We start from the raw sequence: 22,592 nt of genomic DNA, 5'->3' as shown, positions 1-22,592 counted from the left end.
ACCGAACATAAGAAACATAGGAAACATAGGAGGAAGAAATGCAGCGCGATGATGTCGCTTAGTAGTGACGTCACACCCGTGGGTCGGTGTCAATCACAGCGTAGAGGCTAGCCAGTTAGCCGACGCGGCTGGATAGTCAGCCAGTGTGTATGCGGACGTAGTTTCCCCAGTTTTTTTTTTGTTTGTTTAGGTAGCGCTACTTGTAATTGAGGAAATGCTGTCATCCAGGTAAGTACTGTCGGGCAGGCAAGCATATATACATAGCTAGCAAGACTGGATAACAAATAAACGCCCACCTATTTAGCGTTACTGATAGTAAGATGCTGTCATTTACCAAATCTAAACAGGAAAACTAGCCAGATATTTATGGTAAAACTGCCAACGTGCCATTGTATAAAATAATGCCTTTAGTTGCCTCATCAGCTCATTAGCGCCTGTGCTTTTCCTAATGAAGTGGTGAGCTTGCTGGCTGATTGTGACATTCCACAGAAGGGCAGTCACACCCCATCTCAGGCGGCGGCTGCTTCTCAACAGCACACTTCTCGTTTCGCACTGTGTTCGTGAATGTAGCGATCGGATGTGGTCTGTCCCGGCGGTCTGGGCTGCTGTCTTGTTTGAGCGTCAGTACTTTGTGAAATGCGGCAGTCTGTAAAAACCGGCATAGCCTCAGTTTTTCTACCTACGAGCCGGAGACGTCAGGCCGGTTTTAGTAGTGACGTCATCAGCAGCCAGTAAAGAAGTCATGCACGGCTTGTACGTGCAAATGCAAGCCTTTGGAAGTATTCCTGATGACCTTCTCTGCCTCGTACCAGGTTTCGGTTCGTCAGGACGGCATCCTCTCTGACGACCCGGGCTCTGTGTCTGGGGTCCGCCGCGTTGCAAGGGAAGGCTCCCGACATGATAGAAGGTAGCGTAGTCTCCGAAGGCAGCACCCCTGAACACTGCAGCTAAAGACAGACTGATTGAATCAGTTAATCCAGGCATATTTTTGCATTCTGAACCCCAGGCACCTGCAATAATGTTTTGTCACTCTGAGTGGTGAATGCCTGGATCAAGATTTTTTCTTTAATCAGACAGACATAGACACACACACACACACACACACACACACACACACTTGGAGAAAAGCACATACCCACACAGTACCTATATTGACACTCAACAGACTGAGCTCCATCTGTAGGAACTGTGGAACTGTGGGATTGTGGGATTGTGGAGGAGTGATCCCAGGGTGCTTGGTTTAACTGAATGATGTTGCCATAGAGACAGATGGAATGATTGCCCTGTTGGGTCAGTAATGTCCTGTCACTGAGAGAGTGCTGTGCCTGACAGCCCTGCCAGGCCACTGTGGAGAGCGGTACGTCATGGAGTCATGCATGGACCTCTCCCTCCACAATTATTCCTGGGATTTTTCTGTGTTAGTGATATCAGCACTGTGACTTCTCTCAGTATTAGTGATACAGTCAGCACTGTGACTTCTCTCAGTATTAGTGATATCAGCACTGTGACTTCTGTCCTCTTTATTGGTATCAGGACTGTATTTATCTGCAGTACTGATGCCAGGGCTGTGTTTCTCTGTAGGAGAGATGTCATTACTGACCCATAAGCAGTAGGTTTATCAGAGGTTACTACTTTGCAGGACTGGAGATTCAGCCCTATGTGGCACTGCTGCTGTATCCTTAAGATACTCACCCTGAGTTTCTCATGAAAAAAAAATCCAGCTGTATGTGAAAATGATTAGAATGTAGCTGTGTAGGTTGCCCTGGATGAAAGCGTATGCCTCAGTGATGCAGGACTGAATGCAGTGACTGTGTTTTGTGTCTCTGCAGGAAACTCATACTTGCTTGTGACCAATGGTGTGTTGGTAAAAACCCAGATGATTCTGACTGAACTGAATCTGAATGCCTTTATCTCTGCATGTGGCTTTACCTCCCAGCTTCTCTGACGGTGTCTGCATGGATCCTGTCCTCTTCACAAATTCAGCTCTGTGGAATTAAAGGGCATGTCTGGGGAAAAAAATCATAATTTGGTATTTTTTGTTTATTATATTTTCACAGTCTGCGCTGGAAGTTGCTGTGTCTGGCAACAACGCTGTTTCCTTTTGTGGAGAATTGTTCCTGTGGCCAGGTTGTGGATTTAGAAGGCCAGGCTTTGAGGGCTCAGAAATGTTCCTGTGGATCTGTTTTAGCAACTTTCCTTCCTGTCGCAAACTGAAGTCGTACAGTCTTGCAGGGGCAGGGACCGCGAGCCGTGGGTGTCTGGCATGTATAATAATGGGGAGGAGACTCAGTTTTAGGGGTTACTTCGCAACCAGTCTCAGTCTTAGATATCGTTGTCTGATACTCCATTTAAAATAAATCAAATTATAGATTTTGACCAGACTTGTCCTTGAATAATGCTTTAAAAATCTGTACCTATGTGTTAACTGTATCTTTTCAGCTCCGATGACCACACAAATGTCAGTCTGTTGGCTGGATGAACGGGCTTTTCTTTCTCCCCTGTCTGTGACTCTGTGTCGTCTCAACGCTGCGCCAGCGCTAACACAGCGTAGCAGCCAGGATAGCCACACCGTCAGGGGATCGTGAGGTGGCGACACCCTCGTTAATCTGAGAAGCTTCTGATCTGAGAGACTGTGTCACTCGGCTACATATCGCTGCGTTAAGTGTGTCACTCCGCTGTGTTGCTCTGTGTTTAGCTGTGTCACGTGTTGAGACGATGCCGAATGTCCATCTGTCCGTCTCCGTCTACATCTTGCTGACCGCAGTGGCAGGCTGTGACCGTGAGTGAGAGAGTTTTCCGCTGTTTTTTCCAGTCAGGAACAGGCTGAGGGAGTTAGTGGGAGCATCAACCAACTGGAGGTGAGCAATTCTGCACTGTCTGACCACGGTGAGACCACTGTGCGACCGCAAAGACACCCAGATAGATCTCATCCACCACAGAGCTGCAGACCCAGATAGATCTCATCCACCATAGAGCTGCAGACCCAGATAGATCTCACCCACCACAGAGCTGCAGACCCAGATAGATCTCATCCACCATAGAGCTGCAGACCCAGATAGATCTCACCCACCACAGAGCTGCAGACCCAGATAGATCTCACCCACCACAGAGCTGCAGACCCAGCTAGATCTCATCCACCATAGAGCTGCAGACCCAGCTAGATCTCACCCACCATAGAGCTGCAGACCCAGATAGATCTCATCCACCATAGAGCTGCAGACCCAGCTAGATCTCATCCACCATAGAGCTGCAGACCCAGCTAGATCTCACCCACCATAGAGCTGCAGACCCAGATAGATCTCATCCACCATAGAGCTGCAGACCCAGCTAGATCTCATCCACCATAGAGCTGCAGACCCAGCTAGATCTCACCCACCATAGAGCTGCAGACCCAGATAGATCTCATCCACCATAGAGCTGCAGACCCAGATAGATCTCACCCACCATAGAGCTGCAGACCCAGATAGATCTTATCCACCATAGAGCTGCAGACCCAGATAGATCTCATCCACCATAGAGCTGCAGACCCAGATAGATCTCATCCACCACAGAGCTGCAGACCCAGCTAGATCTCATCCACCACAGAGCTGCAGACCCAGCTAGATCTCATCCACCACAGAGCTACAAACTCAGCTAGATCTCATCCACCACAGAGCTGCAGACCCAGCTAGATCTCATCCACCACAGAGCTGCAGACCCAGCTAGATCTCATCCACCATAGAGCTGCAGACCCAGCTAGATCTCATCCACCACAGAGCTGCAGACCCAGATAGATCTCATCCACCACAGAGCTGCAGACCCAGCTAGATCTCATCCACCACAGAGCTGCAGACCCAGCTAGATCTCATCCACCACAGAGCTACAGACTCAGCTAGATCTCATCCACCACAGAGCTGCAGACCCAGCTAGATCTCATCCACCACAGAGCTGCAGACCCAGCTAGATCTCATCCACCACAGAGCTGCAGACCCAGCTAGATCTCATCCACCATAGAGCTGCAGACCCAGCTAGATCTCATCCACCACAGAGCTGCAGACCCAGCTAGATCTCACCCACCACAGAGCTGCAGACCCAGGTAGATCTCATCCACCATAGAGCTACAAACTCAGCTAGATCTCACCCACCACAGAGCTGCAGACCCAGGTAGATCTCATCCACCATAGAGCTACAAACTCAGCTAGATCTCATCCGCCACAGAGCTGCAGACCCAGCTGATCTGTCCCCCACAGAGCTGCAGACCTCTGTGTGTGACAGGCCTCTCTCTCGTTAGCGATCACCAGCAGGCGATGGCAGAGCGGGTGTCGCTGAGCTCTCAGCTGGCCCGCAGTCAGGACGAGCTGCCCGTGCGCCGGATGAAGGACAGCTACATAGAGGCGCACCTGCCGCTGGGCAGCCAACCCCACCTAAGGGAGAAATACCTCACCTACCACAACAGCGTCAGGTAACACCACACCCTCACGCCCCCTGTAGGTGACACCACACCCTCACACCCCCTGTAGGTGACACCACACCCCTATACCTGCTGCAGGTAACACCACACCCCTATACCTGCTGCAGGTAACACCACACCCCTATACCTGCTGCAGGTAACACCACACTCCTATACCTGCTGCAGGTAACACCACACTCCTATACTTGCTGCAGGTGACACCACACCCCTATACCTGCTGCAGGTGACACCACACTCTCACACCCCCTGTAGGTGACACCACACCCTCACGCCCCCTGTAGGTGACACCACACCCCTATACCTGCTGCAGGTAGCACTATACCCTCACGCCCCCTGTATGTGACACCACACCCTCACGCCCCCTGTAGGTGACAGCACACCCTCACGCCCCCTGTAGGTAACACCACACCCCTATACCTGCTGCAGGTAACACCACACTCCTATACTTGCTGCAGGTGACACCACACCCTCACGCCCCCTGTAGGTGACACCACACCCCTATACCTGCTGCAGGTGACACCACACTCTCACACCCCCTGTAGGTGACACCACACCCTCACGCCCCCTGTAGGTGAAACCACACCCTCACGCCCCCTGTAGGTGAAACCACACCCTCACGCCCCCTGTAGGTGACACCACACCCCTATACCTGCTGCAGGTAGCACTATACCCTCACGCCCCCTGTAGGTGAAACCACACCCTCACGCCCCCTGTAGGTGACACCACACCCCTATACCTGCTGCAGGTAGCACTATACCCTCACGCCCCCTGTAGGTGAAACCACACCCTCACTCCCCCTGTAGGTGACACCACACCCTCACTCCCCCTGTAGGTGACACCACACCCCTATACCTGCTTCAGGTAATACCACCTGACTCCCCTCACTGCTCCTCCTCCTTCTCTCTTTCTGCTCACAGGTTTGGCCGGATCCTGGAGGACCTGGACAGTCTGGCAGGTACACCTGCTCACTCACTCACTCACTCACTCACCCGCTCACTGGCTCACTCACTCACTCACTCACTCACTCACTCACTGACTTGCTCGCTTGCTCACTCACTGACTCATTTACTCACTCGCTCGCTTACTGACTGACTGACTCGCTCACTGACTCACATGTTTACTCTGCTTTTCTCCTCAGTGCTCATCTGTTACTCCCACACGAAGAGGGAGGGCCAGGCGAGGTCCCCGCTGTCTATTGTCACCGCCCTGGTGGACAAAATCGGTATGTTCTGCTGCATATCTACATCTATCTGCACCTCTTCCTCAGGCCCAGATACGAGAGACAGAAAGATTAGGTGTCTTGATGGTTACACATGACCAGTGTGCTCCATTGCACTCTGGGAGTTGTAGTTTTGTTGCCTTAACTGAATTCACTGCTTGCCCTTACAGACATGAGGAAGCACATCATCTATCCGGACTGTGACATCAAGTTCACTGGTCATGTGACCTGGGTGGGCAAGACCTCCATCGAAGCCAAAATGCACATGTCTCAGGTACCGCACCGCGCACGCACACCTTCAGGGTGCTGTTTGCCCTGTTAAAATGGAGCCCTCTGTAGGGGTGTGGCACGCGTTAGCTCTCTCATGATGACATCACAGCGCTGTTTCCTGCAGTTCCACGACGGGGCCTACAGCCCGGTGCTGGACGCCACGTTCGTCATGGTGGCCCGGGATCCCGAGAATAAGAGGTGCGTCATCGCCGGGGCGTAGGAAGTGCGCTGGGGTGGGGTGCAGACTGCAGAGGGTGAATCTCTGTCACTTCCTGTCTCAGGGCGGCGTTTGTCCACCCGCTGAAACCAGAGGGGCCCGAGGAAGAGAAACTCTTCCAGGAAGGAGAAGGTGAGAGTGAGTGTGTATGCGTATGCGTGCGCGCGTGTGTGTGTGTGTGTGTGTGTGTGTGTGTGTGTGTGTGTGTGAGAGCAGTGTTTGTGTGTGTGTGTGTGTGTGTGTGTGTGTGTGTTTGTGTGTGTGTGTGTGTGTGTCTGAGCAGTGTTTGTGTGTGTGTGTGTGTGTGTGTGTGTGTGTGTGTGTGTGTGTGTCTGAGCAGTGTTTGTGTGTGTGTGTGTGTGTGTGTCTGAGCAGTGTGTGTGTGTGTGTGAGTGTGTGTGTGTGTGTGTGTGTGTGAGCAGTGCTTGTGTGTGTGTGTGTGTGTGAGTGAGTGCGAGTGAATGTGTGTGTGTGTGTGCGAGTGTGGGTGTGTGCGTGCGAGCTGTGTGTGTGTGCGTGTGAGTGACAGCGAGTGAATGTGTGTGTGTGTGTGTGTGTGTGTGTGTGTGTTTGTGTGTGTGTGTGTGTGTACTCAGTCTCTCCTCCTCCTCAGCCAATAAGAAGCGGCGTGTGGAGCTGAGCACCGCCTCCCTGCTGAAGGTGGCACCCACTGCTGAGGAGAGGAAGATCGTTCACAGCCTCTTCCTCAACACGCTGGACTCGCAGTAAGCCACACCCCTCACAACACACACCCGTGCATCAGCGCTGGGACACTGTGTGCATGTGTTTCCACCCAGGTGAGCACAGGCCCAGCACAGGTCTGTGTTAGCAGTGCAGGTCTGTGTTAGCAGGGCAGGTGTGTGTTAGCAGGGCAGGTGTGTGTTAGCAGTGCAGGTGTGTGTTAGCAGGGCAGGTGTGTGTTAGTGCTGTTAGCAGTGCAGGTGTGTGTTAACAGTGCAGGTGTGTGTTAGCAGTGCAGGTGTGTTAGCAGTGCAGGTCTGTGTTAGCAGGGCAGGTGTGTGTTAGCAGGGCAGGTGTGTGTTAGCAATGCAGGTGTGTGTTAGCAGGGCAGGTGTGTGTTAGCAGGGCAGGTGTGTGTTAGTGCTGTTAGCAGTGCAGGTGTGTGTTAGTGCTGTTAGCAGTGCAGGTGTGTGTTAGCAGTGCAGGTGTGTGTTAGCAGGGCAGGTGTGTGTTAGCAGTGCAGGTGTGTGTTAGTGCTGTTAGCAGGGCAGGTGTGTGTTAGCAGTGCAGGTCTGTGTTAGCAGGGCAGGTGTGTGTTAGCAGTGCAGGTGTGTGTTAGTGCTGTTAGCAGTGCAGGTGTGTGTTAGCAGTGCAGGTGTGTGTTAGCAGTGCAGGTGTGTGTTAGCAGTGCAGGTCTGTGTTAGCAGTGCAGGTGTATGTTGGCAGGGCAGGTGTGTGTTGGCAGGGCAGGTGTGTGTTAGCAGTGCAGGTGTGTGTTAGCAGTGCAGGTGTGTGTTAGCAGTGCAGGTGTGTGTTAGCAGTGCAGGTGTATGTTAGCAGTGCAGGTGTGTGTTAGCAGGGCAGGTGTGTGTTAGCAGTGCAGGTGTGTGTTAGCAGTGCAGGTGTGTGTTAGTGCTGTTAGCAGGGCAGGTGTGTGTTAGCAGTGCAGGTGTGTGTTAGTGCTGTTAGCAGGGCAGGTGTGTGTAAGTGCTGTTAGCAGGGCAGGTGTGTGTTAGCAGGGCAGGTGTGTGTTAGTGCTGTCAGCAGGGCAGGTGTGTGTTAGTGCTGTTAGCAGTGCAGGTGTGTGTTAGTGCTGTTAGCAGGGCAGCTGTGTGTTAGTGCTGTTAGCAGTGCAGGTGTGTGTTAGCAGTGCAGGTGTGTGTTAGCAGTGCAGGTGTGTGTTAGTGCTGTTAGCAGGGCAGGTGTGTGTTAGTGCTGTTAGCAGGGTAGGTGTGTGTTAGCAGTGCAGGTGTGTGTTAGTGCTGTTAGCAGTGCAGGTGTGTGTAAGTGCTGTTAGCAGGGCAGGTGTGTGTTAGCAGGGCAGGTGTGTGTTAGTGCTGTTAGCAGGGCAGCTGTGTGTTTCTGTAGGACGGTGAGTTTTCGGAGCAGGCTCTTGCCCCCCGGCTCGCTGTGGATGGAGGACGCCAAGCTGAAGGGCCTGGAGATCTGCCACCCCCAGGTGAGAGAGCCGAGAGGCGCTGTCAGAGCACTCGGAGCACGTTATGCAGTGTGTAATGAGCTGAAAACGATATTGCAGTGTGTAATGAGCTGAAAATGCATTATGCAGTCTGTAATGAGCTGAAAACACATTATACAGTGTTTAATGAGGTGAAAACGCATTATGCAGTGTGTAATGTGCTGGCAGTGTGTTATGCAGTGTGTAATGAGCCGGTAGTGTGTAATTGGGTATGTAATGTGCTTCCAGGGTGATCTGATTGTTAGTCTCTGATGTGCTCGCAGAGTGGCAGGTGCTGTTTGTGTAACTGTGAGTCCCCCCTGCTCTCGTCCCGTCTCTCAGGAAAGGAACATCTTTAATCGCATCTTTGGCGGGTTCCTGATGAGGAAGGCGTATGAGCTCGGCTGGGCCAACGCCCTCGCCTATGGGTGAGTTAGCAGCCTGCAGTTCCACTCCCCTCCTGTGGGGGCAGTATCTCAGAATGAGACAGTATGATGCATTACATTACATTCATTTAGCAGATGCTATTATCCAGAGTAACTTAAACAGATTACAGTTTGTACATGTTATTCATTTATACAGCTGGATGTTTACTGAGGCAGTTCTGGGTTAAGTACCTTGGCCAGCCTTGCAGCAACCTTTCGATCCAAGGTTTCAACCTTTCGCCCTGATCCTTACCACTGTGCTGCCCTGCTAAACAACCATATATCACAGAGTCACTAGGTCATAGTAACCGTAACATAGCCCTCTCTGGGCCACAGTACAAGTAAACAAGTTCTGATGCATGACAAAAGATATTGCTTTTCATAGCAAAACAAGCCCAGCTCATCATACCCCTCTTCCCCTATAGAGCTGGACCCTGGAAAGTGATTGGTCAGTAGCTGTCACATGGCTCAGCCTTGCAGATAGTGCCATTGTTTTCTGTGCCTGTGTGTTACAGCGGGTGTCGGCCGAACCTGGTGGCTGTTGATGACATCCTGTTTCAGAGGCCGGTGGAGATCGGCTCCCTGCTGCTGCTATCTTCGCAGGTGAGGGAAGAGCACCGTCTGTCCGTCCTGTCCCGCTCACACCCAGGAACTTCAATTAACCAGCGGTGACCGCGAGCCCAGAGGCGGCACAGATTGGCTCCATTCACAGGGACTGTGGAGAGACTGCTGTAGAGCCCTTCCCTGCTGCTGTACCCTTCCCCGCTGCTGTAGAGCCCTTCCCCGCTGCTGTAGGGCCCTTCCCCGCTGCTGTAGGGCCCTTCCCCGCTGCTGTAGGGCCCTTCCCCGCTGCTGTAGGGCCCTTCCCCGCTGCTGTACCCTTCCTCGCTGCTGTAGAGCCCTTCCCCGCTGCTGTAGGGCCCTTCCCCGCTGCTGTAGAGCCCTTCCCCGCTGCTGTAGGGCCCTTCCCCGCTGCTGTAGAGCCCTTCCCCGCTGCTGTAGAGCCCTTCCCCGCTGCTGTAGGGCCCTTCCCTGCTGCTGTAGAGCCCTTCCCTGCTGCTGTACCCTTCCCCGCTGCTGTAGGGCCCTTCCCCGCTGCTGTAGGGCCCTTCCCCGCTGCTGTAGGGCCCTTCCCCACTGCTGTAGGGCCCTTCCCCGCTGCTGTAGGGCCCTTCCCCGCTGCTGTAGGGCCCTTCCCCGCTGCTGTAGAGCCCTTCCCCGCTGCTGTAGAACCCTTCCCCGCTGCTGTACTCTTCCCCGCTGCTGTAGGGCCCTTCCCCGCTGCTGTAGAGCCCTTCCCCGCTGCTGTAGAACCCAATACAGAGCAGTGGTGTGGTGTGCCTTGCAGAGCCCTCTCCAGGGAGAAGCTGTGGCAGCTGGCATCAGATGGCTTTACCTTTTCCATGTGTTTCCCCGCTATTGCAGGTGTGCTACACACAGGACAGGTACATCCAGGTGAGAGTTCACACAGAGGTGCTCGACCCCTTGACCCGGCAGCACAACACCACCAACGTCTTCCACTTCACCTTCAGCTCCCCGCAGGACGTCCCTGCCATCATGCCCAAGACGTACGGAGGTCAGGCGCTTCTCCGGGCCGTCCGAAGGGGGCGGGGCTTTGTAATGAGAATATGATGTCACGCAATGCGACATGATGTCATTGTAACAGTAAGCTTCCGTCTGTGTTCCTGCAGAATCCATGCTTTACCTGGATGGAAAGAGGCACTTTGATTTGACCATGAGCAGCCAGTGATGAAGGTCAGAGGTCACAGAACGAACAAGAGAAGGTCTTCCTGCCAAAGCCTTAAGTCCGGCATTCACTGGCTCACCTGAACGGAGTGAAAGAGAGTGTGTGAGTGTGTGTGTGTGTGTGTGTGTGTGAGTGTATGCATGTGTGTGTGCGTGTGTGTATGCATGTGTGTGTGCGTGTGTGTATGCGTGTGTGTGTGTGTGTGTGTGTGTGTGTGTGTGTGAGTGTGTGAGTGTGTGAGTGTGTGTGTGTGTGTGTGAGTGTGTGTGTGTGTGTGAGTGTGAGTGTGAGTGTGTGTGTGTGTGTGTGTGTGTGTGTGTGTATGCGTGTGTGTGTGTGTGTGTGTGTGTGTGTGTGTGTGTGTGAGAGTGTGTGTGTGTGTGTCTATGCATGTGTGTGAGTGTGAGTGTGTGTGTGTATGCGTGTGTGTGTATGTGTATGCGTGTGTGTGTGTGTGTGTATGCGTGTGTGTGTGTGTATGCGTGTGTGTATGCGTGTGTGTATGCGTGTGTGTATGCGTGTGTGTGTGTGTGTGTATGCGTGTGTGTGTGTGTGTATGCGTGTGTGTGTGTGTATGCGTGTGTGTATGCGTGTGTGTATGCGTGTGTGTGTGCGTGTGTGAGAGTGTGTGTGTGAGAGTGTGTGTGTGTGTGTGTATGCGTGTGTGTGTGTGTGTGTGTATGCGTGTGTGTGTGTGTGTGTGTGTGTGTATGCGTGTGTGTATGCGTGTGTGTATGCGTGTGTGTACGCGTGTGTGTGTGTGTGTGTGTGTGTGTGGGGTGGTGAATGGTGGGTTGTTTCAGTCTTTTGTAAAGCATATTTATGCATGATCGCACTGCTGTTTTACGTTTTGTGGCCTCCAGTGTTGGAGCACAGCGAGTTACACGGCTGAGGCACGGGCAGCTCTGACATCTCAGATGTCAGTCAAGGTGGGAGGGCAGTGTGGTAGAGATCTGGCCCACAATTCCCTGCATGTCTCCACAGGTGTCTGATGGTCAGCTCATACTGTGGCCAGTGTGTGTGTCTGCAGGCTGTGCATTCTGGGAGAATGTTTAGGTTAGGAAGTTAGACAATCATTTAATGCATGATCTTTTTTTTTTTTTTTACAACAGTTGTGTAGTCCAGTTGTTACCTCATTAAAGTGCTGAATTTGCTTTCATAGTAACTGCAGCACAGAAGGTTGCAGTGCTGTGATTGGTGTGTTGCTTGTTGTGGGAAATACCATCAACTAACATCAAACCAAGAAGCCCTGCCACTTTAACATCAGACTGTGCCCGCTTATGTTTGAATTCATGCAAGATACTGTTCATTCATATTTATGTTTCATAGAGAGGGATCACAAAAAGGGTTAGATAAAGAGAAAAAAGAGACAGAGAGAATGAGCAAGAGAGTGAGATGAAGAATGAGAGAGAGATGGCCATATGCATGCATATTGTATGAGTATGGGTAGAGGTGGATAGGGAGGTGTACACCTGTCTGTAGGCAGAGGAGGATGAGGGTGAAGATGAAGAGGCAGGGATGTGTGGGGGAAAGAGTGAGGGTTTCTGCTTTAGCTTCTTCTGGGATCACTCCATCACCCTAAAGGAACTGTAAGGAAGGACACGTTGTTAACTCACACAGGCCTGAACTGAAACACAGCGTGGTGTCTGACAGCACTGCTCAAGGCGTGACTTTTAAAACCCAAAGGTTTTCCTCTCTGAAGTGCAAATGTGCAAGCTTACAGATGTGCACAGCTTCATATACTGGAGACATAAAAAGCTCCCTTCTCTGCCTGTCCCACATGATTAATGGAAGAGTTAAAGTTTCAGCTCTGCCTCTGAGGAACAAACTCAACCAAAACATGGTGACACATAACCAACATACTTCTGAGCTATGCTCACACTATTCAGTATATCCCCACACAGGTTTGTCACAGTTGCAGAAAGTTGCACACATTACAGTTTCACGTCGAGAGAGAGAGAGAGTTTGGGATTTGGCTGTGGCAGGGGAAGCCTGTGGGACTGTGGGGAAATGGGGCGACTGAAGGTGGTGCAGGACGATGCCTTTCAGTTGGGTGCATACGTATAGCATGCGTTTGTCTGTGATTGGCCCCTGAGGGTCACATGAGGTGGTTGGACCAATCAGAATGCTTGAATACAAACGGAGCTGATGCATGTTGCACTGAGGATGAAATGTCAGTTTTTATTGAGCGTGTTGGTCCTGTTCACCATCCAGTCCGTGTCTTACACTCTTTATGCGCACAAATGTCATGTATTCAGCTTTCTATATATATTGTCTTTTTATATTCAATATTTTTATAATCCCTGGTGACCGTAAAGATTCTGTTGTATTCTGTGTGTGTGTGTGTTTGTGTGTGTGTGTGTGAGAGAGAGAGAGAGAGACTGTGTTCAGAAGAAGGCCTTTGCTGGACCCATGATGTTTCTGAGGGAATAAAATTGAAAAATAAATGACCAGTCTATGGTTGAGGTGTGTGGTTCTTGCACAGTCAAACAGTGGTACACTTTCTGTCTCTAACACCAAAGGTCACTTCACACTCCTTCACACACTTTTCTCAGCCTGGACTGTATGCATTGCTAATGAACTAGGCTTTCTTTATAAACTGTATTTCAGGCCTCCACCCTTGAGATGGCAGCAGAGTCCCCTTTGTAAGTTCCAGAGTGTTTCACTAATTCTTTAGTCAGTATTTTCCCTAATCTCAGTAACATGAGATGAAAATTCTAAACAACTTGTATTTATGACGGTGCCATAAATCTGTATGAGGAGGTCAGTGTTCATTTCATGAGCAAAAATTTATTTTATGCCTAAATCTTTGTATGAACATTTAAATGTTTGTACACAGAGTCACTAATCTGTGTGGCATAATATCGCTCTCCTCTGAGGGGGTGTGAGTGTGTGTGTGAGTGTGTGTGTAATGTGTGTGTGGGGTGTGTGTGTGTGTGGGGGGGGGGTGTGTGTGTGTGTGGGGTGTGTGTGAGGGGGGGGGTGGGGTTGGGGGAGAAGCCAGACAGATAACAGGCTTAAGAAAAGTGTGTTTATTTTCTGACAACAGTAAATTCCGGGTGAAAAACAAACATTGAAACAACAAGAATGTGGGGTTAGTTCAGTTTGTCGAAATATTTCAATTTGCCCGAGGGGTCTGGGATTATCTGCAAAGAGAAAGAGAGGCATCATCATTAATAAAAATACTGATTTTGTAAACAGGTTTGTCTGGAATAAACTCCTGCAGCAGGAGGGTGATTCCAGAGGTGAGGCCAAGCATGCCAATGAAGTTGCACCCTTTCGTCTCAATAAGGGCGCAGATAACACTGTTTCCAGATCAGAACTTTTCCTTTTTCACATAATTATTGCAATTGTAATTGGGTCGGGTAAGATGATCCTGGATCAGCTCTTTTTCCCATAGTGGTTGGAGCCGGTGTGAGCCAGGATGTGTAAGTGGGAGCAGAAGGAACCCAGACGGTGGTCAGAGAAGCATCTTCTGATTGGCTGGTTGACTGCTGCGTGAGATCTCATTGGTTTAGGACGATCTCACAGCTCCTCTCTGGGCCACCAAGCCTTCATAGCTTCCTCTGGGTTAATCTGATTGGACCGAAACACGGGAGGGGCGGGGTTTAGAGAGCTCCACATCACTGAAGCTGTCATAACTGCCAACCAGTGACTGTAGTATTCTGGGATGATCAGTCTGTGTGACTGAATAATGCTGATTCAGACAGCCGGTGCTCCACCAGATTCAAAAGGCCAATATTTAACCCTGTAAATGCATAATATTTTATCCCATATATGTCTGTTTCAATGACCTACTGACTTTGCAGTTATGCAATTTAGCAACGCCGAGAGGGAAAAGTGAAGGCAGAACTTACTGTGTCACTGCCTGGTTTCCAGCCTGCTGGGCACACTGCAACAAGAGACAGTCATTACCGTAACGCACACTGCAACAAGAGACAGTCATTACCGTAACGCACACTGCAACAAGAGACAGTCATTACCGTAACGAACACTGCAACAAGAGACAGTCATTTCCATAATGCACACTGCAACCAGAGACAGTCATTACCGTAACCCACATTTCAGGAAGAGACAGTCATTACCATAACACATGTAAACCAGAGAGTCATTACCATAACGCACACTGCAACCAGAGACAGTTATTACCATAACACCCATGTCAGGTAGAGACAGTCATTACCGTAATGCACACTGCAACCAGAGACAGTCATGACCGTAATGCACATTGCAACCAGAGACAGTCATTACCGTAACACTCATGTCAGGTAGAGACAGTCATTACCATAACACACACTGCAACCAGAGACAGTCATTACTGTTACACACACACTGCAACCAGAGACAGTCATTACCGTAACACTCACGTCAGGAAGAGACAGTCATTACCATAACACATGTAAACCAGAGAGTCATTACCATAACGCACACTGCAAACAGAGACATACTGTAACACCCATGTCAGGTAGAGACAGTCATTACCATAACACATGTCAACCTGAGACAGTCATTACTGTTACACACACATCAAGCAGAGACAGTCATTACGGTTACACACTGCAACCAGAGACAGTCATTACCACTACACATACATGTCAACCACAGAAAGTCATTACCGTAACGCACACACCAGACAGAGACCATCATTACCATGACACACACGTCAGGCAGAGACAGTCAGTGAAACACGCACACACCGTGCTGTTTGAGCCCTACCTTCTCCATGTTTGTCAGTGTACTGGAAGGCCTGCACCAGTCTCAGGGTCTCGTCCACAGAGCGGCCCACTGGGAGGTCGTTCATGGTGATCTGCCGCAGCACGCCCTTATCATCAACGATGAAGAGGCCCCTGAGGAAGAGCGAGGAGAAGGAGGTGAAAGAGTGTGCAGTCCTCACTGTCCTTAAACCCTCACTGTGCTGAACCTCTCACCGCACTCAACCCTCTCCGCACTCAACCCTCACCGTAATCAACACTCACTTTACTCAACCCCTCACTGTACTCACTGTGTGCCTGTGTATGTGTAAGTATGATATGAGGAAGCTGAGTGTGAGCAGCCTATGATCATGTGCATGTGTGTGAGAGTTTGCATGAGTTTATGAGTTTGTATGAGTGTGTAAGTTTCCGTAACAGTGTGTGTGCTCATGCGAGCGTGAATAGATAGCGTAGATACCAGCACTGTCTTACCTGAGTGTGTGGCCCTGATCCTCCAGGTAGACTCCATAGTCCTTGGCGATCTGGTGTGTGAGGTCAGAGAGCAGGGGGATCTTCAAGGGCCCAAGCCCGCCCTGTTTCCTGGGCGTGTTGATCCTGTCGCCATGGAAACACCCATCAGCCCCTTGCACACGGCCCCACCCAAACCGACCAGAGGTGCAAAACATGTAAAATGTAAGAAGTGTGATTCACTCTGCATACGGGGACCTGCCAAGTACATTAATGAATAACGAGCACAGACTCCATCCATGGAGAAATCTTATTCAGCCCCCACCCCCACAGAGCTGCCAGTGCAGATGATTGGGCGATGATTTCAGGGGGCGGGGTGTAGGCGGAGTCTTACCAGGCCAGATGGGTGAACTGCGAGTCCACAGAGCACGCGACCACCTCTGCGTTGATGGCGCGGAACTCCTGCACGCGGTCGCTGAAGGCGATGATCTCGGTGGGGCAGACAAACGTGCTGCAACAGGGAGAATTACCAACCAACGCTGAGTGCATCGCCCAGGTTGCAGTGCACACACTGTCCAGCAGGGGGAGACACGCAGGGGACAGGCCTGCGCGGTCAACAATGCAGGGAGAAAATGACGGTACTCACAAATCCAGGGGGTAGAAGAAGAACACCAGGTACTTCCCCCGGTAATCTGACAGCCTGAGATCTTTGAACTCCCCGTTGATAACGGCGGTGCCCTCCCAGAACGGCGCGGGCTTGGAGACTATAGGAGCAAACGCAAAACTGATTCAGGGAGAGAGAGACTGCGTGAACCGAACACGGCGCTCACTGTCACACCTTGCGACTCATTAAAGAGCTTGCTGATGAACTGGCATTTACCTGGTCATTGAACAGTTCCCTCTCTGATGGCAGGTTTAAGATTAGGAGACATGTTTTACGTCCCCTAAAAACAGACTGGTTATTTAACGTCACGACTACTGAAGGAGTCAGAACACTTGAGTTTAAGCACGTATGGCACGGACACATGACTCGGGAGAAGATAACAATGCATGCATTTGTAACGAAGGTGAGAGAGGTTGGCACCTCCTCGGGTGCGATCCGAACACCTGTTCTCATCGCGCAGCTAAATTCCAATAGCCAGCGTTGACACCACCTGATAGCCTACCCTACTGGCTTTGCGCAGGACAGGCAGCTACTTATTTCAGATCTGGCACACCTTGAATGCAGTTAAATATTTAACTGTTGGTGAGTTCTGAGGAAAGGCGCTTGATGTAGTGTTTCGGTTGGATAAGGGACCGCTCCACACGGATGTGGACACATGTGCCCGCGTTTCTGTTACCTTGCCAAGTTTTTACAGTGACGTGTCCCAGAATTACTGTAACGTCCCACTCAGATACAGAGACCCAGTCTGGAAAAATCCAAAAGTGCGAGGTCAATCCGAAAATACGTGAAGCCTGCTAGATATCTGATTACCACTGTAGCGATACATTTCAAAACAGAGCTAGGAACTCGCAGGATAACCAGCTGGCAAGCTCCCCAGCGTCTCTGCCGCAACGTTAGTTCTTTTTAACACCCAGCGGACATCTTAAATGTAATGTCCTATACCACTCTTGCTTGAAAATTAATATTTATTCTATCATTCGATCATTAAAACATCTGGTAGCTCCGAGGAAAACGCTCCTGTGTCAAGCAGACTCCGATATCCATATGGAAACAACTAGATTATTCGCAGCTAACTAGTTATCTTGCTAGTCTGAATGGTATAAAATACAGTTAAAGCTCAAGTACAGAAAATACACGCTGTCCTTAGCAATGTAGCAATTAGTTTTGGTAATACAATTTTAGTAATCTAATAATTTACTGTTAGTAATCTTAGTATTGCATGCTAGTCTTAGTAACTGTCAGGTACTAAGGTAACTGTCCGAGTGCCGCTGTGTCGCTTGCGCGTTTAACTGTCGGTTTGCGCAGTATACAGCAGCGGCTGCGTTGCTAGCCAGGTGTAAAGGCGATTGTTATGCGGGACTGCGCGAAGGTGCGACTCACTCTTTGCCTTGCTCAGGTGCAAGGAGTGATCGGACCCGGGCACACGGAAGGCTTCCCCCGGGTAGACGTGCCCCCCGGCGTAGTTGTAGCACTGTTGCTCTTTTCTGTCATGTGGGCTTTCTCCGGTTACCAGTTGAAAAAGTACAGAGACGGCTAAGAACACTCTGATCGCGTCCATTGGTGCCGTGTGATGTCGGTCGCCCATTTCTTTTGCCTGCTTCCGTGCACGTACCTTTTCAAACTGCATAAAAACTACATAAACACGGAACACCAAAAACTGCTACACTGGCGCACAGGGAACGCGGCGCCGAGCGCATTTAAAGACACAGTAAAACTATAACGATATCGCTACATACCAAGTTTACTAAATAGAAACAACTTCGAGAAAAGGCCAGATACTTTTATTTCAGTGGTCTAAAAATGAGTAAACTAAAAAACTTTCGTATAGAACGTACAAAAAGATTTATTCAAAACAAAAATTATCGAAGGTAATGAATAACAGCAACACCATGACATCATTAGATGAAGAGGGGTTTGGCAGAACAGGAGGTCTGCCCCGCACAGCAGGAGTCGATACGTCACCCCACAGGGAAGAGATTTCAGGACTTTCATCCTGGTTTGTCTTCCTTGCGCTTCCCTGAGTGTGCGCTTTTGGGGACGGTGGGGGAAAGCTGAAAACCAGCTTGGAATATATCTGGCCCGCGGTTTAAAGGCGTTACTACAGTGTCTGTGTTAGAGATTTTCATTCAGGGGTAAAACGCCAGCGCAGTCTGTATCGGGGAAATGCAGAGCCCTACTGTACAAACGAGAGAGGGTCCGTAGTTCAGTTACTGCGTTACTCTAAATCATACCTAATTCGCTCAGGAGTGAGATTTTAGACAGTGCGATATCCAGATAATTTACTCAACACCATGTCACCTTACACAGATATTTGCAAGATTTTCTGGAACGTGTGTGTGTTTTTAAAATATATTTCCAGCCCTCCTTGGTTCTCCCATTGGCTACCCAACACCAAAATAGCGCAAATTTCGCACCAACACAAGCGTTACGCTTTAGCCTCTGACCGCGGTTGAAGTCACTTTGAGGCTCCCCACTCATGCGCATTAAAACTAAGGGTGTTAGAATTTTACATTAGCTGGATTTGCTGTGATATTGTCTTAATAGTAATGCAGATTAATTATATAAAACAGTAAAGACTGTTTGAACACCCAATATTATGGAAGTATTGGAGATATTGGTGCTGACTGGAATATTGGCAATATTGTGGCAAAGGTTATCGCGTCACAGAGCCTCAAAACATGGCGGGTCGTGGCATCAGTGCCGGACAGCTACCCTTGACCCAGAAGGCGATCGGGCGGAGATCAGCCGGCTTTAGACCGCAGAGGACGGAGAGACGCAGCCAGCGCAGCCGCGGGCGCCGAGTAGCATGCAAAATATGCTGACCATCATTTCCAACGTGTTGAGGGGCAACGTCAGCAAAAATGTACGTAGCTAATTTTGTGTGTCTATCTGTGATTCGGTATCAGCAAAGCATTTGATGAGAGTTAATAACGCAGAAGACCCTCGCTCTGACGCTGCAAGAACAGGCCGGCCTGGGTCATTCCTGCTCGGGATATCGGATGCAATCATCCGATTGTGCGACATGTGCCGGAGCTCGCTGATGTCACCGTAACATAAAATGCACGCTTAAATATATAACGCGTGGCATCGTAACAAACATAACTGTGGCACTTGCTCTATAGCTTGTGTTGACTCTGGTGTGGTTGTATCTGTCTGTTTAGCGGGTTGTGAATAGTTTTCCTAGACGATTGTCCCTTGCTTAAGAGCCATTAACCTTACTTGGGCAGTATAGGTGCCATAAAATAGCTGTGAGTAAAGTAATATCGTTTTGAGGATATAACTGATTTTGTATTTGAAGTACTGCGCCGTTTAGGTAGCTGGATATCTATCTTGTGTGGGTTACATCGTAAAAAACATCATTTATTTTGATATAAATCCCCCATTTTCTCGATAGTGGGCTCGGACGATTCTATTTTTCTTCTCTGCAACGTTCAAGTCTTTCTTTTAAAATTAGTTTTATTTAAAACACGGTTTATGTTTTAACGTTTGCTATAATTAGTTGAAGCGTATGCCAAGCTACAGCACCGTTTCCCGACGTACCCCTTCGCAGGATATACGCAGGACTGCTGTTATATCAACGCTTTTCACGCGTCACAGCGCGCCAGTGGACTGTGAGGTTCGCTGACTGGAGATTCATTTTGCAGCATCCCAAAAGAAGGGCATTGATATTCAGAGACTGTTGTTATTTCTTGATAAAATATTGTACAGGGTCTGCTGTTTCAACACAGGCAGTCTCAGCCGGGATTCTGTTGTTGTTTCAGAGAAATCGTGTGGGTGGGGAAAACCAGCATTTTATACAGCCACAATACGATTACTAGACGACATTACAAACAACAGGGCTGTTGTGGTTGTGCATGTTATAGATTGTCTTGAATCGGTACAGTAACGGTCAGAGAGGAACGCCTTGCTGTAGACAGGTGACCTTCTGCATTTTGTTGCTGTAGGGTGCTGTCAGTGAAGGTCAGTGCTCTCCAAAGTGTGTTAACACAGAAAGCATGGAAACAGCAGACAGCCAGCAGCAGAGAGGTGCGGTGCAGAGGGGATGATCGGGGGTTCGAGGCAGAGAAAAGGGAGGATAAACTTAGAGAGAGGGAGCGCAGTAAAGAGGGAAGATGGGAAATGGAGGGTAAGAGTCTGTCAGCCCTTACGTAACGATTCTGCGTCCTGATTGGACACACAGTGCGTAAGGGAAGATGCCAGGTTCAGCTGGATGGTGCCGGCCAGGTTGGGTTAGGATCTCACACCCCACTGGGTTAGGATCTCACACCCCGCCGCAGCTCCTCTGGGGCCTGGCCACAGCGGGAGGACTGGGTTCATCTCTGCTCTAATCCTGTAGGCCACAGCTCTGCTGCTATTTTAGAGCTAATCTCCCTGCCGGTCAGGAGTGGGCCTCGTAATGCCTCATGTCAGCCAATCAGGGTCACTCATTCCTCTCCGCATTGCTGAGCACCTGACTGTGTGGTTACAATTGATATTTTTGTTGTTATTGTCTGAACAGAGGTGGTGTGGGAGTCATGGATAAATTACCCTGCACCTCTCTCCCTCTCTCCTCTCCCTCTCTCTCTCTGTCACCTCTCTCTGTCTTCGTAAATTCAAATTCAAATATGCTTTGTTTACATGACAGGAGAACTTGTACTTACAGATACATTTCTTTCTCTGACTTTCTCTCCTCTCTGTCTCTCTTTCCCTCCCTCCTTCTCTCTCACTCTCTCTCTCTCACTGTCCCCCTTCCTCTCTCCTTCCATTCTTCCATCTCCCCCTCTCTGATTGGCTGCCTGCTAGGGGTCTCAGGCTGTTTCAGAGGTAAGAGGTCCATGTAGGGGGTGTTTTAGCCTCAGACAGGCGCAGTTTGGGAGGGGGGGTGAGCTCTGCCTACATGCTAGGCACACCTTACTGCTAACAGTGTCACATTTGCAGTCGGTGTCCGGGGGTATAGCAGGGGGTTAAGATTTTGGTGGGAGTGTGTGATCACTCTCTTGTCTTGTCGCTTGTCGTATCTTGATTTGACTCGACCAGCCTTCAGTAGAATGTGCTCTGATATCACACAGTGCTTGGCTAGTGCTCCACCTCAGTGGCTATTGTAGTGTGTCTACCTGTGTTGTGTTAATCAGTTTCTACCGGTGTTACAGTGTTGATAGTTAGCAAACATAGCTCCAGTTCATTACTCAGTCTATTGAATGTTACAGCCATTATCTCTTGACTGTGTTAAATAGCATGATGGTTTAAGCAGGGAATGACAGAATGACTGTGGCGCCCCCTAGTGTCAAATCAAAGGCAATTCATTCTTGCTGAACATTTTTGCTCTTCACCCCCCCTCCATTTTTTTACATAATATTTCCATTGTGGTTTTCTCAACTCTTGAAAAGGTCATTTCAGAGGCTGTGTGTGAATGTTGTGTGAGTTGCACCTTCCACTGTTATGGTGTTTATGGTGAGAAACATGAGTCTCTCACAGACAGGCTCAACACTCTGAACTCTGCACACGTGCTGGTTGGGGGTCTCTGTGAGTGCAGGCTGGTCTCTGTGAGTGCAGGCTGGTCTGTGTGCTGTGGTCATCGCACCGAGACTGGCGCCTCCAGAGAGCGAATAGGGGTTACCAGGTGGTAGAGCACGTCTGGGAATTGCTCTGCTGTCTGCCAGGACATGAACGTGACTTTGTGCAGTGGGAGGAGCATGGTTCTGATCCCAGATCAGTGCTGCTGTGGTGGAGTAATTCAATCTGCACTGGGTGAGGCTGATATCATCCGGAGGGCGTTAGGCTTTGGACTGATGTGCGTTCTCATGTGCTCATGATGTCCGTTCAGGGTCAGTCCAGACCATATCTATGGGCCAATCACTTGCCTCCTAGCTCTGCCCTGTAGCCAATGGGCTGTTCCCTCACTCTGCAATGTAAATGCCCTGCTGTTGGTGTCTCTGTGGGAGTTCTAGAACCCTCTGTGGTCCTGGTGTTCCAGGCCCTGTTCTAGAACTCTGCAGTTCTCCTCGTGGTACTCCTCGGATGCTTTGTCATCTCTCCAGTGGCTCCTCCTGTAGGCTTTGAGCTCGAGCTCTGCTGGGTGCACTGGTCTGACTGGCTGGCTTTTCTCTCCCCAGTCCTCCACACGGAGAGCTATTCTCCAGCTGCTGGCGGCCCAGTCCGAGTTCGCCGACTTAACCTCGCCACCAGACCCAGCAGCACCTGTGAGGCGTCTCCCAGCAGTCAGCACCAGTGCACCCCAGACAGACTGCCACTCCTCCCCTTTAAAGCAGACAGTGAAGGTCAGCAGACCTGTCAGTCATGCCCAGCTCACAGACCCCACCCCCAG

At 50.1% G+C, this 22,592-nt stretch overlaps 3 protein-coding genes across 7 annotated transcripts in view; 2 read left to right on the top strand and 1 right to left on the bottom strand.

Moving 5' to 3' along the window:
- The first annotated feature begins 102 nt into the window (after positions 1 to 102).
- Positions 103 to 10,584, top strand: acot9.1 (acyl-CoA thioesterase 9, tandem duplicate 1). 2 transcript variants are annotated; one of them, XM_036515708.1, is made up of 16 exons: positions 103 to 228; positions 813 to 907; positions 1,830 to 1,856; positions 2,813 to 2,858; positions 4,271 to 4,441; positions 5,368 to 5,405; positions 5,589 to 5,672; positions 5,840 to 5,943; positions 6,064 to 6,137; positions 6,221 to 6,288; positions 6,770 to 6,881; positions 8,206 to 8,296; positions 8,636 to 8,721; positions 9,234 to 9,321; positions 10,144 to 10,294; positions 10,410 to 10,584. In XM_036515708.1, exons 1-16 carry the CDS (start codon positions 215 to 217, stop codon positions 10,466 to 10,468), a joined length of 1,308 nt encoding a protein of 435 aa, XP_036371601.1. In that variant the 5' UTR covers positions 103 to 214; the 3' UTR covers positions 10,469 to 10,584. The 2 variants fall into 2 exon arrangements, with proteins under 2 accessions (XP_036371601.1, XP_036371609.1); XM_036515716.1 differs by lacking the exon at positions 1,830 to 1,856.
- Positions 10,585 to 13,501: 2,917 nt separating this feature from the next.
- LOC118768801 (peroxiredoxin-4-like) lies at positions 13,502 to 17,953 on the bottom strand. 2 transcript variants are annotated; one of them, XM_036515728.1, is made up of 7 exons: positions 17,669 to 17,953; positions 16,271 to 16,388; positions 16,019 to 16,135; positions 15,649 to 15,771; positions 15,182 to 15,312; positions 14,323 to 14,357; positions 13,502 to 13,611 (listed from the first exon to the last, which is right to left on the bottom strand). In XM_036515728.1, the coding sequence occupies exons 1-7, from the start codon at positions 17,913 to 17,915 to the stop codon at positions 13,561 to 13,563; spliced, it is 822 nt and encodes a 273-aa protein (XP_036371621.1). In that variant the 5' UTR covers positions 17,916 to 17,953; the 3' UTR covers positions 13,502 to 13,560. The 2 variants fall into 2 exon arrangements, with proteins under 2 accessions (XP_036371621.1, XP_036371632.1); XM_036515739.1 differs by having other exon boundaries at positions 13,555 to 14,041.
- A 1,085-nt stretch (positions 17,954 to 19,038) lies between these two features.
- LOC118773588 (pyruvate dehydrogenase E1 component subunit alpha, mitochondrial-like) overlaps positions 19,039 to 22,592 on the top strand; it is an 11,358-nt gene continuing 7,804 nt past the window's right edge. For 2 of the 3 annotated variants that reach the window (XM_036522599.1, XM_036522597.1), the window contains exon 1: positions 19,039 to 19,151. In XM_036522599.1, coding sequence (XP_036378492.1) covers positions 19,095 to 19,151 — 57 coding nt within the window. In that variant the 5' untranslated portion in view covers positions 19,039 to 19,094. Of the gene's footprint in view, positions 19,152 to 21,070; positions 21,092 to 22,592 lie in introns of all 3 variants that reach the window. The other variant, XM_036522596.1, reaches the window with a different exon arrangement.

The sequence above is a fragment of the Megalops cyprinoides genome, chromosome 2, assembly GCF_013368585.1.
Source record: "Megalops cyprinoides isolate fMegCyp1 chromosome 2, fMegCyp1.pri, whole genome shotgun sequence".
NCBI classification, from domain to species: domain Eukaryota; kingdom Metazoa; phylum Chordata; class Actinopteri; order Elopiformes; family Megalopidae; genus Megalops; species Megalops cyprinoides.
This window is presented reverse-complemented; position numbering and strand designations above follow the sequence as displayed.